At 48.5% G+C, this 13,694-nt stretch overlaps 1 protein-coding gene across 1 annotated transcript in view; it reads left to right on the plus strand.

Annotated features, from left to right (window-relative positions):
* The window catches only part of LOC122385480 (neuronal PAS domain-containing protein 4-like), a 76,155-nt gene that overhangs the window by 23,041 nt on the left and 39,420 nt on the right, over nt 1-13,694 (plus strand). The window contains exons 4-5 of the mRNA XM_043373806.1: nt 1,240-1,295; nt 4,222-4,311. Coding sequence (XP_043229741.1) covers nt 1,240-1,295; nt 4,222-4,311 — 146 coding nt within the window. The remainder of the gene's footprint in view (nt 1-1,239; nt 1,296-4,221; nt 4,312-13,694) is intronic.

Below are 13,694 nucleotides of genomic sequence, written 5' to 3' on the forward strand. Positions count from 1 at the left end.
GAGGACAGGGGCATTTGGCAGGTCAGAAGAGACGAGTCAGCGCTCCGGGATGATATAGAGATGGAGCTCCGTTGCCGGGCTGGGTGATGACCTCTGATCGAGAGAATGAAACTGCAGCGAGCAGTGAATGGCAGTGAGCTTGAAGTTTGCTGGTGATTTGTAATATCACTTCTCAGATAACTCATCGGCTTGTTATGTTACGGGGCTAGGGGTCATGAGGCTACATTTTTAGTTGACCATATCTTTGTGATACACATACTTAGCGATACTCAATATCTTCACTATCTTTCACACTTGAACATCTGGTACTGGGTTTGTCTTACACCAGAAGCCCGAGTAGTTCTGCTCAAACAAAGCACTTGTTACCCGGCGCGGGCGAACAATACCCCTCGCCGTTGAGTAACCGTTGTCGGCGTCGAACACCGAAGCTGTCTGGCGGCGTATGGCTTATCTCGGTTACCGGTGCTCTTAGTATGATATATGGCTGGTTTAGTGCCCGTCTGGCAACGAGTCGAATTTATCACTTGCCGGCCCGGACAGCGACCAGTGATGTATGACACCATTCTGCGACAGGATATGGCCAGGACAGGCGCGATACATCTCCGTCGACGCCGCCGACTGATGAGGCCATATAAACCAAATCGATCTTGGTGACAACCGCTTGCCTATTATCTGGCCGCTCTAACCGAGACTCTCCGTCTTCAGGGATGTCATGGCGCCGAAGTTTCTCACCAGATGTAGTGATTATTGTTTGTGGCCCTCGTTGATGACTTGATTTGGACGCTGCACTGTGTGGTTCTAGCGAAACTGTAATTAATAATCTTAGGCGAATAATAGCATGTTATTTCTTGGAAGTGTTTTCTTCACTGTTCAAAGTTGTTATTCGGGGAGATGGCCGTTTATTGAAGTGTGCTGGTCTACACCCGGGATATGGCCGGGACGTCCTATCATGGTACTCTATGGCTCAGAGAACAAGTTAAAAGCCTGTCATTTGTAAGAAGCTTACAAGCCGTTGCGGACATTTGGCACTGCGACGTTCTTTGTTGGTCGGAACATATCTGCTGTCAGAATCAGTTTGGCGATCAAATATAACGGCTCTACATGCACTTGATCTAGATTGTGGTGACGCCACTGGCAGTTACGCCCTTTAAATCGCAGTGAGCCACTGAATGTGAATGTTTTGCTTTGTCGGTTGGTCATCTAGCCTTTTTAATTATTATCTGAATCCTTTCTTTTCAGTTTTCAAGTCGATGGAGCCGGAGGCGCGTCCTCCCCCGCCGTTGGGTTTCTCCAAGGTGAGTACAAATTAATTTATATCCAATAGCATATTTATAACAGAGACAGAGTATCCACGGATGCACTGTAAACATTGGTATATTACTTTTACATTTCCTACCGCGCAGCGTCTGAAGTCTGCACTGCATTGCGTTTCAGGTTATATTCCTATGCCCTCTTGCAGTCTCCGACTCGCTATGGTCTAGTGCTCTATTGCAGTCTCCGTCCGGTTATGTGCTTGTGTTTCGCTGCAGTCTCCCGTCAGCGCGCGTAGGTTCGGCGTTACCCACCCGCCGTGGGCTCGCTGAGCTACGTTCATGTGCCCTGATGAAGTCACCGGACCGGCGCTGGACATCCCACGTCCGCCACCTCTCCAGGCCTACAAATTGCCGCCGCGGCCCCGAGGCACACACCTTTGTACACAGCGATTTATAACCGGCCATAGAAGACAGCCAACAAAAGGATGTGCCGCGTGGGCTCACTGACTCCCCCGGCACGTTCGCCGCTCCGGGCTGCACTGAACCGAAACAAAACGCCGGTGCGCGAGAGCAACTCTCCGTCAGTTTTAGGGACGATCTGCAGAGAGCGTCGTCCGAGTCACCCCGCGGCGCTCTGTACTCGTCTCTCTATCTCTCTCTCCTTCTCCCTGGCAGCTTGCACGCCGTAAATCCTGTGTAATCGCCGCCTGAGCGGCCGGCGGCCGTTCATAATAACCCGGATATGAGACATGGCACACGTGGCGGTCCGCTGCGTTACCAGACTCTCCGTAACGCAGGCGGTCTGTTCGGACACTGTGCGGCCGCTGGGCTGAACCCTGAGCGTGCAGCTATATGTCCGGATTATGGAGAGGCCGATTAGGAACCATACGCACAATGGAACGCTGAGTAATATGGCTGGCTGGGTCTGCTCCATAACGGATCTCTTAATGATGTATGTGATACTTGTTAAGTTTGAAGGAAGAACTTTGAGGGTTAAAGTTTGAAGGAAGAAATTTGAGGGTTTGTTAAGTTTGAAGGAAGAAATTTGAGGGTTTTGGGATCATGCTGTTCTGCAATCTGATATTTTTTCCAAGTAGAAACTAGTGACTTTTTCGAATGATAAGGCCTATATAATTATAGTGTTTCAATTGTAAACAACACCACATCGAACAAAAGAGATGAAATTCTTGTCAAGCAATGACCAATAAACACCAAGCATAGAACAGTTACTCTCAAGCATTGTTGTTTTCATCCGCTGTCTAGCCATGGCAGCATCTGCATTCTGCACCCCATCTCCGTGGTCTATTGTCATTTGACGGTGGTCGGTTGATGTCCCGACTTCCGGTCGTTGCTCGGTGATCGCCTTACCCTCACCACCACCCCCACCCCTACCTCCAGCGCACCCCACCTCACCCTTCTCAGGCTGAGGTGGGCCGCTCTCCCGCCGGCATTATACCCGGCCGCCGGCATAAAGCACCAGTGGCCGCTTTTTGGGGGCGCCGTTTCAATAATCAGCCCATTACGGGCGATCTGACCCGTGACCCGGGCCATGCATATACATGGCCGCTGACAAGAATAAATCCTCGGCGCCGATATTAAATCAAACGGTGAGGTCCGTGCGTGTGTTTTCTCATCCTAATTAGATGCCTAATTTATGAAGTTATTCGTTTTTGCTTTCTGGCACGCGGTGGAGCCGGCTGTCCGGTGCAGTCGACCTTTCCCCCCACTGCGCGGACCACCGCTGCAGCTGGCCACATAGAGAGAAATTCTCTCAGAAAGTCCTGCAAACGAATGCACAATGGTGTTATTCTATCTCAGAAGATTAACTAGCACTTTGCAGGTGGTTTTCTTTGCTCGTGGCCAGCCAGTTCCCTTTCTGTTGCATCAGTCTTGGAATGCATGTACCCGCTTTGCAAACATATTTTTACGTACTCGTCTGTCATGAAAACCAAAAGCCCATCTCGTTAGTGTGTCCGAATTAAACGTCTCTATTGCGTAACCCATCTGCGGTCGGTGGCCTGATTTGCCGAGACAAGGTAGCGCGCCGATGATGGATGAAAATGTATTCATGCCCGGAGCCAGCGTGCGAAGAGGGTCGTGCAGTGCTGCTGCAGGGGGCGCCGCTTTCAATGCGTCGATGGAGAATTAATCACTGTTGACACGGTGCATTGAGCGTGCGGCTGAGCGCGGCTACTGGCCGCGTCCGGCTGAATGCTGCCGTCAGAGGCTGAGTGGCGACCGCTGCCGTCATCAGCCGGGGCAGTGAATGCCCGCGCCGCACACAGAGAGCGGAGGTAGGGTGGTCAGAGATGATCAGAGGCGGTCAGCGGCGGTCAGATGCGGTCAGAGGCGGTCAAAGACATCAAAAGAGTGACCAAGTACAAAAGAGAGTGCCGGCTCTTATCTCAGACGTCACGGGTCTGGATAGCCGGAGACTGGACTGAATAAGGAAGATGAATGAAAGAACAGTCCACCGTGTTTCGGGATTCATGATTGGAGTGAGGCATCCGTCAAAATGTTATGACAACTATGGGATCATATATCAGTCATGATTGAATAGAATGACCGAATCTTGTCATTACTAGTAATAGGTCGCTAGTCTTTTTATCTATTGAGAAGTCCATAGTCTCTGACCATTGACCGTCGATCTTTGGTCTTTCTCCACCGATCATTGGTTACTGATCAGTGATCTCCGGTCGTCCGTGAAACAGCCTCACGCAGTCTGTCGTAATGAGGAAAGTACGGTAGTGAAAAAACTCGACATCGCGCTGCTCCTGATCGGCGATCACGGGCATTGGAAAACTCGAGCTCAATTACCGCATAGAAATGGTTGGAAACCTAGTTCGCATAGTGTAGTGCCATTACCAAAAAGCAGAACATATGAATAGTAGGTAATGTTGATGTGCAAGCATATGTAGTGTATGTATGTCTGATCACTTGCGTCTTTTTCATGATATTTTATTCGCAGGCCACCAACGGGTTCCTTATGATCACCACGCAAAACGGAAAGCTGCTGTACATTTCGGACAACGCTGCCGAGTACCTGGGACACTCAATGGTAAGTAGACTCTCCGTTTGAAACACTCGACGTGAGTGCCTGACACCCTCCATGCTGAGTGACTGAGGGCACTCAATGGTGATTGCCGATAGTTCTTTCTATAACATGTGCCTGTGTGAACGTTTGAGTGATGGCACTTCTGCAATGCCCCGTTCCTCTACCATTAGCGGTTTGAAGACACAGATAAAACGGCCTCTCGATGTCTGCGGTCAATCCATCCATTCCCAACCAATCAGACTGAGCTACAGTCAGTTACCAGCAAGTGCCGCTAACTTGTAGGATGATCACCCGATCATTAGAAGATTGCAATCAAAACTATTGGCCCTGTTACATGCTTATTGCATTAGTGTAACGCCTGGTAGACTCCTTTACAAGTGTTCATTGGTACATCTTTCACTGCAACACCCGCAGTGAGAGAAAAACAGCTCCAACAGATTCGTGTTAAACATAATTTGAAACCTATCAACGAGTTATGGTATGGCGAGGGCTGACATGCTCATGTGAATTGTGATTTAGTCGAATTCGGGCGACAAAGAAGGCTTGCTTTGTTACTGCTACCGAGGCCGCCAGTCTAAGGTCTACTCGCACTGATCTGCGCACAATGAAAGGTGGATAAGTTTTACATTGCAAGATAGCAAAACAATGTCAACTACGTTTTATGGCATTACAGTTGCACTCATTATAACATAATATTCATTGATGAAATTTGGTTTTCGTTTGTTATTGCCATTTTTATGCCAAAATCATTTTATATGCATAATTACAAGAAATCAATCATCAATAATATCATTCGTGAGTTTTCTGAACCTCGAATGGTCAGTCGCCAAGTTGAGCTATATGATTATTCGCTCATGCATTAGATAACGGCGTATATGTCTAATGTTTATTAGCTGCGCCTTATTGTGCCGATATGCACCTACTAAAAGTGTGCCTGAAAACTGCTTCCTCATGAAAGCAATGGAATCTGCCTGAAACTGCCTCAGAGGTATATCAATGTGGGAAAATAACACTTGCAAACAATTTAAAACTGTTTAAGCCAGACACCTAACCAGTTCTGCACCAAGAATAGCTTAGATGACCATGTTCATTTGCAGTTTGCTCCAAAGAGGTTTGTCGTTACGACCGCTCACACTTCAAGTCTCATACGAAAACCTAACTGGAGTCTTCGCCATTGCCCTACAATGATAGCAGCGGCTTACTAGGAAATCAGCCTGATTGAAATGAGATAGATCGCCTCAGCATAGTGTCTTTGCGATACTTTCCAAAATAGCTTCCCACTTGAGTTCCCATGTGCTTTGCACAGTCCGAGCCTCATGCTAATCAGCTTTACGCTGCCCATGACAGCCAATGCCATCCATTACCGGACAATGTACAATATTTCAACGTGCGCTCTTTACATAACAATTATTAATGATACTGTGTGGTGTAGAACCAGGTCAGGTCGATATGTTGCGCGACTGCCGTTACATGGCGTGCTCTGCAGGGTTGTGCTCGACTCAAAAAAAAATTTGCCGACTCGACTCATCATTCAACTTCAGAATGCCCTGACTCAACTCTGACTCAAACAAGGAGCTGATTTTTTCCCTTGACTCGACTCATGACTCAAGCGGCTCAATGAAAATATGAGTTGACTCAAACTTGACTCAAATTTTTTGTTGAGTCAAGTGTGTTGACTCAAAATTGACTCAGATAAAAAAGTTGTTGAGCGGGGGGAGGGGTAAGAAAATCCGGCAGCAGGGCCAGGCCTAAGTTGTTAAGCGGGGGGAGAATGAAAAACTTATACTATATATTGTTTCTAGAAAGTTGAGTCAGCTGACTCATGTTCCTAAATGTTTTTGACTCAACTCAATGTCAAAAGTTATTTTACTGACTCAACTCTGACTCAACTCAACACCTTAATATTTTTGTCCGACTCAACTCTGACTCAACTCAACAGCTCAACATTTTATCCGACTCGACTCAAATCTGACTCATTTGAGTCAGAGTTGAGTCAAATTTCTGACTCGACACATGAGTCAAGCACAACCCTGGTGCTCTGCGCAGTGGGACTGGACCGCTCTATGTAAATCTTCTGCGCGTTGCAGCGGCAGATCAAGCCACTCCTTGTAAACATTAAAAGCCGAAAATATGGCCGAATGCACATCAGTGGTGTATCAATAAAATGTATCTTGGATGAAAGTGGTACGATAAGAGTTATGCCGTCGAATTTCTCTGCGCCTGGATTACTGCTCCACTTAGGTATAGTCTTGTTCATGAAGTCGAGCATCTGCTGGCGTCTGTTTCGGCAGCGGCTCTCAGAATGGAAATTTAACCGGAGTAAAAACGGTTTTATCGTCTGCCGATGAATTGGAGCTGACCGGGCTGATCGGGTCAGAGCTCGGCCCGCCGACGGGCCGTGACCGTTGACCGCAGTGCGTGCCAGAGCAGCGTGCTCCAACACACGGACAAGCGCCTCTAAAACCCACCGTCATCGAAAACCCTTCGCTCTGCCGTCCAGCCGGCCGGCGCCCGCCGTCACGTGACCTCGCCTCGCGGCGCCGGCTCCGTATCACGTGACCAGTGCGCCGTTGAACCCGCTGACCCCCGGCCCCCCGCCGCGGAAGAGGAGCGCTCTAAATCTGGGCCGTCGGCAGGGGGCGCCAGCTTACCGCCTCTAATAATCTGCCCGGGCCCGCCCGGCGGCCGGGCCGCTGCGGGGGCGACCCCAGCCAGGCCGGCCAGCCTGCCGGAGCGCAGATGGAGATATCGACACCGCTCTGCTCTCCGCCCGGCGGCCCGCCGGCGCGCTCCCACAAACGAGCACCGCTCAACTGCACACAGATCGCTGATGGTAATGTCGCCCTGCGCGCGCCCGCGTCCGGCCGACCTCATGATCGTGGGAAGTCGACATGTATTCCGGATTTCGTTCTTAATATAATCGTGATAAATGTGGAGTAAATGGGCGTTGTTGACGTCAAAATGACGCGTTGCGCCGGGGTTGTTTCCAAGGGCAGCATTGTCGCCCGCACTTTGACCGCATCCTGCTCACTAATTGCTCACACTATGACGTCATCGGCGACCTCCGCTCGCAGCTTCCTCTGGCGTGTCCTGGTTGGTGGGGACGCTGTGCCGTGAGCTGGTTCGGCGGCGTCCGAACAGACTGGCCGAGACAGCACTTACCCAGCACGAATAGGGGCACGATCGTAAACGAAATGTTCGCGAAAATCTCCGCGGCCGACGCCGTGCATGTCAACTAGCCAACCAGTTTCATCGCGAAGAGTTTTAGTGTGTGCAGATGTTTTGTAGATGATAGTCGTAAAATGCAAACTCTCGAAACGTCTTAGTAACTTCCTTTAATCATTGTGGAGTAGTTAGTGCAGCAAATTTGTCTTTATTGTCCTATATGCGTCGTAAAACTCCGAGAGAAAGGCAATTCGGGTCATCATTAGGGATTAACGAGTTTGAGGTGTATTTCCATTATTTGTTTAATGCTGAGTGAAGGAGGCGCGGAGCTATATAAAAACAACAACACCTTGATCGACGAAATAAATCATGCAGCTCATGCACATAATAAACAGTATCGCATTTGTCAGCATCATAAAAAATGTTTATGCTTTCATGGGTATTTGCGGCCCTCCAATACGATATCGAATTAAAGCACAACAAAATGCACATAAACACGTCTGATATTTTACAATACTAGCCCATGGAGCAGCCATCAGAGGCCGGCATTAGTCATCAATACCGATTGTGACGAGCCAAACGAGACAGAGGAATCCAATACCGGTCGGCAATGATCTGGTCTGGCATTCCTGACGGGCTGCTCCGCCGCCGGCCCAGCGGGGGTGGGCCGTGCAATGTGCTCCTCACAGACACGATACTATCTTTGACTTGCATACTTTTAATTGCTTTTGAATGTGCGACTGCGCAACGCAGCAATTCCTACAGCTGCTATGATGTGGGAGCACGCTGCTCAGTGTGGCCATCCCAGACAGTACGGCCACACCCGCACAGCATGTGACCATACCCAGTAATAGATGACCACTTAGTATGGCCGCACCTCCCAGTATGGCCTGACGCTGGCCACCGTACACAGTGTATCAGCGTATTGTCGACGATGCAAGCCTGCGCCAGCGATCGGTAGAGTTTTCCGGGCCCTCGGGCGGCCTGAGAATATTCGCTTCCCGGAATACGTCGACGGTAATTCACTATTAGAGGGCGGCTCCGGCAGAAAACAGCCATTATCATCGGCAGCTAATTTGAGCGTTCAGGCTGTGCAGCGCGGAATAGCCCGGCGGTTTTCCTCAGTTCGACGGTCTCACACACGATAGTGCACGGAACCCGGCGCTGGGCGTCACTGGGCACCGATAAACTGGCTTATGGTAGGCGAGATTTCGGGGAGAGCTGGCCAAGATGTCGGGCTAAGATTTCCAAGTTTTCATGTATTCAAGTGGGCCAATATTTCGCGGATGCTGGGTTCGGGTGTATTTGGCTCATCGTGACCCGGAAATGCTATTTGCTGTAAATTTGAATACCGTTGAATACATCAGCAAAACAGTGGTGCTTCAAGATAGCTTAACCCTCGCCCTGGCAGGGGGGTCGAAGCGACCCCCTAACGAAGATAGCGTAAAAACGGCGGCGCGCAGCGCCGCCAAATTTGGCACAGCCTATGGGGCAGCCCTTTTACATATGACCTGAAAATTTCAAGTCCGGGTGACCTTGGGTCAGGTCGTCACCATGTCAGAAAAACCGGTACAAGGTCATGGTCAAATTTCAATTTTCTTTTTGCACCTGTCCAACTCACTGTTTTGGACTGATTTCCTTCAAACTTTCAGGATGTGCTAAGTTCACCGAGTTGTATAACATATAGTTCGGGTTTTTTGAGGTCACTGACCTGAGGTCAGTTAGAGGTCATAACATCGTAATGTTAAGCCTATGGGAAAATACTAAATTCGGAAAATACTGGAGATGTCCGCTTCGTTCTATCACCTTTGTGCTTTGAAACCACAGTACTTAACAGCAGGTCACTTGGTGCTTCTTTGTTTGGTGTACTTATCCATGGATCAGGTCAAATGAGGTCAATTGAGGTCAAATTACGTTTTTGCCAATAACTTGGCACATAATGACGCTAGAGCTTAAAAATGGTGTCATTGTGTTCCTGGTGATCAGCCGAATCGAATTATGTGCAATATGATGCAATTTGGTGAACTTGAACTTAATTAATTAATTAAAGTTTACTTAAAAGTTAAGAAAAACTTTAAGTACACTTAAGCAAGCGAAAAAGTATATCATTCGACGCGCCTTGACGTACTGAGTTCACTGGTGCTTTTATTTTTGCTCTTTCTTAATTAGATCAAAAGTTATAAGTGAAAAACTTTTGACCTGTTTTTAGCGAAATTTTTACATTTATACCCCCCAAAACCCGCCTAAATATTGACCTAGCCCGCGCCCTGCTGGGGGGTGTTTGAACACCCCCTTGTGGTTTTTCGCAAAGCGCCGCCGTTTTTGGTACACCTTATCATACATCAATTCTACACATGTTGTGAAAATTTCAGACCAAGGTCATTCAAGGTCAGGTCACCAGGTCACTTGAAGTGACCTCACCTCATAAAAAGTTTAAATGTCTGTCATAGCTACACCGAGTGACCGATCGCTTTGAAACTTTCAGCGATTGCTAAGAGCAATAGCATATACAAAATGTTTATCTCAGAAATTTGATATCGATGACCTAAGGTCAGGTCAATTTTGCGACCTCCCCATTATAAGTAAATGGGAGAAAATTGAAATGCGCCTCTTTTGGACGAAGACATTATAAACACTCCTTAACACTGAATTACAAGTGGTTTAGACACACTGAACATGAAAATGGTGTCCGTGACCCCTGTTTATGCCCTGAGGTCATCTTAGGTCACGAATGGTATCTAACAGTTTTTCGCAAATAACTTTTGATAGAGGCATGCTAGAGCGATGAAAACGCCTTAGATGTGTTCAGCTCGACGATACGGATCGACTGATATGCAACATGACCCTTCCCGGTCAGTTCATGACCTTGACCTGAGGTCAAATTTTCAAGTTGACCTTTCAAGGTCAAGTTATAGTTCATTCGTTGCGTCTTGACGAGAGGAACACGATGCCGGCAAAAGTAAGCTCGTACAAGGCTTGGGTCAAAGGTTATTGCAGAAAAACTGTTTCCGAAAAAAATCGGCTATTTTTGCAGTATTTGCCCCCTGCAGGCAAAACCGTTGACGTTAGGTCAAATCTGAGAAGATTACTCAGAAAGTGCGCTGATAGGGCTATCGAATGCGCTTTTCCGCGGCGCTGTAGCTCTATTGGTTCCCGAGTTATGCGTTGGCTTCTTGGAAATTGCCGACATTCGACCTGGAAATCGGCGAAATTTTGCCTTCAATGACCTCTGCTGACCTGACCTTTGACCTGACCAAAAAATTGACCGAAGTGATTTCGTCATTATTTTTGACGCTCTTTCGAACGCCGCCTTCCGCGTATCGCTACGTGGCCCAGGAGCCGAGTTAGAAGGGTGGGGGTGTTCAAACGCCCCCCCGCAGCAGGGCGTGGAAATCCAGGACCCCCAGCCGGGCGCGGGCTAGAGCAAAAAAATTTGCACAGGGGCGAGAACTCCAAAGGGCCCACCTACCTACCAAATTTGGTGTTTCTAGGTGCCATAGGAGCCAATCGCGAGGGGGGTCGCATCGACCCCCCCCCCCCTGCCAGGCCGTGTTATGAAAAATGCCCTGCCAGGGCGAGGGTTAATTAATTTTTCATTCAGCGCTCAGCTTAGATGATGAACAATTTTAAGCAGAGCAGAATTAGAGATCGATTTATGCCTAGAGCTTCTGTGGTTGCATTGCATCTGTGATGCTCTGCACGTTGCACATATATGTAAATACCTGCATAGCTAGGTATGTGTTGGAAACATGTACGTCTGAGAAACATTTTAATTGTAACGCATAAGCGTTCAACAAAAACTCCTGTCGCATGTTATTCCTTGGACCTTGGCCTTATTTCTGGCCTGCGCTGTATGATTGCACGAAAAGTACGGAAGTACCGGAAAACAACGGGACATCACCTTATGCTTATTTCAACATGAATGCTACACGGAAAGACTCCATACGTTAGGGCCCAGTGTTCCCCTCGATTGTTGACTGGTGACGTCTTGGCTAACGTACACCGATTTTCCCGTCACTAAGTGACTACATCACCCTGAATACATTGAATGATGACATATGATATCATCCGCGTTTTTAAACCAGCAGGTGGTCTGTGTTTTTACCGTTCCTTCTATCCTATTCCTGTTTTCCGATGTCAACTCGAGAACATCATGTTAGTCATGCTACTAACGTTGAAGCACACATGTAAGAGCAATTGTAGGCAGCAGGCGCATATGAAGTAAAAAAATAGTGGCGACAAGCTCAGCGTTTTTGGTACCTACCTAAGTCTTTAGCTGGGCATGCTCAGAATTATCGTAATGTCTGTTTAATGGGAACTTAGAATTAGGTATAGTGAGAAGCAAATCATTTTAAGTACCTGTGTTTGAACGTACTTTTTGAGTGGTATGCATACGAAGCCTGTATTTTACTTTCAATGGGTAATTAATTATCCGTTGGTCATTTTCCCAAGCTCTCTCTGATCTCTCCCTCTGTCTCGCACCTCCTTTCCCTCTTTTTCTCTGTGCATTCTTCTCTTATGTCTTTTATTTTTGTGCACTGTTTATGATTATTAATTTTGTCCATAGTATCTTAATTGCAAGGCGCTTGCTCATATCGCACCATTCGCTGCACATGCCCCGTGATTTCATTCCAGATCCGTGTCGCAGTAAACGACGCGTGTTTCCGTTCACTTATTGCGTCCCGTTTCAGGGGGCTGACCTTGCACCTTGGCTGGCTCGGAGGTTCATTTTCCTACTTCCGACTAGGTACTCCAGCCTTCTGGTGCGGGGCACAGTGCAACAAAGCGCATTGTGTCATTATCATAATGTCTCAGCTCTCTATTGGTGGCCGTGGACCTGTGCAGTTTGCAACGCAAGTTCACTGACTTGCTTCAAAAGGGCACAATGACGTAAATGCTAGCGAGAGTGAGTGAATAGGTCACCGGCCGGTGGGTGCGGCTGGAAAGGCGTGGCGAGGGCAGTTACAAGTCAACCGTTATTCTGACCGTATGTAGTGTCACGCGCACCTCCGGAGATTGTGAGGCGCTACCAGTTTGTATCCTTCTCTGGTAGCTGTCAGGCAGATGGTAGCGAGATGCCAGCTGACGGGCGTGGGAATACGCAGCACCCGGGGGGCGTGGCCTCCTGAGGACAGAGTGTTACTCGGTGTGGACACGCCCCTCGAACGCTAACCATGTCAGCCCTCTGCAGCGACCATCTAGCTGCAGTGCTTTTGGCCTTTGTCCGAGTCGTAAGTTGCAGAAATCATTCCCTCTAATGAATCAGATCGGATTGATAAAGCTCTGTGGTAAAGAGTCTTTTATTGCTGTGCCTTCTTTTCTAAAGGGTTACAGTTAGTATGTGCACAAATTTAGAGCCTTTTATCAGTATGTCTGATTTGGCTGTCGAGGTTGAATAGGGGTCAACTGTTGCGTAGTGCAGTTATTGGTTTTCCCATTGCAGTCAACATTGCGTGCCAAAAATAATTATTTTCGTCGTTGCTAACAATGTAACAACACGTCGAACGTTCAGCCTTCGTAGCGTGTTGCGAACCACGTCGAATTGGAATTGCCACCTACTCGTGTATAACAGCACAGACTGTGTTGTAAATTACCCAGCCGGTCGGGTAGTTCAGGCTCCAATTTGACACTGACCGGACCCGGACCAGGCCAGGATGTCTCAGTCATTACCGGGCCTTTGTCGGGCGCGCGGCGGCCGCGTCCCTTGCGATGCAACTTGCAACTCATCACGGCCTCATTGAGCCGGCCGCGCCCGGCGGAACCATGGATACAACCGTAAACAATTGGTGCGACCGGAGCGGAGCGGCCCGCTGCACTGCCAAGGGCGACGCCGCGACGACGCCGCCGGATTCTGTCCGGCTCGGTGCGGGGACAGCGGTTTGGTGCGGAGACAGCGGATCGGCGTGGACACAAGCAGTTCAGGGCGAACACCAGCGGATAGATGCACGCACCGACCCGACCTTCGATGCGGTCATTGGGTACTTCGGTGCGGAAATAGTCCAATTCATTGCTGTCAGTTTAAGCATGGACGATTTTGAGGTTGACACGGACGTCCACCGGCGGTGTCTCAAAGATAGATGTTGACTGGAGGTATTTTCCAACATAAAACCTAGAAAAACACGCATCTTCACTACTTTGGACACTGAATAGCAACATATACAACATACGATATATTCCGCTATTCTGCATTATTATATCGTCATAACGAGAGCGGCAGTCGT

The sequence above is a fragment of the Amphibalanus amphitrite genome, unplaced genomic scaffold (genome assembly GCF_019059575.1).
Source record: "Amphibalanus amphitrite isolate SeventyFive unplaced genomic scaffold, NRLGWU_Aamphi_draft 000220F_arrow, whole genome shotgun sequence".
Classification (NCBI taxonomy): Eukaryota; Metazoa; Arthropoda; class Thecostraca; order Balanomorpha; family Balanidae; genus Amphibalanus; species Amphibalanus amphitrite.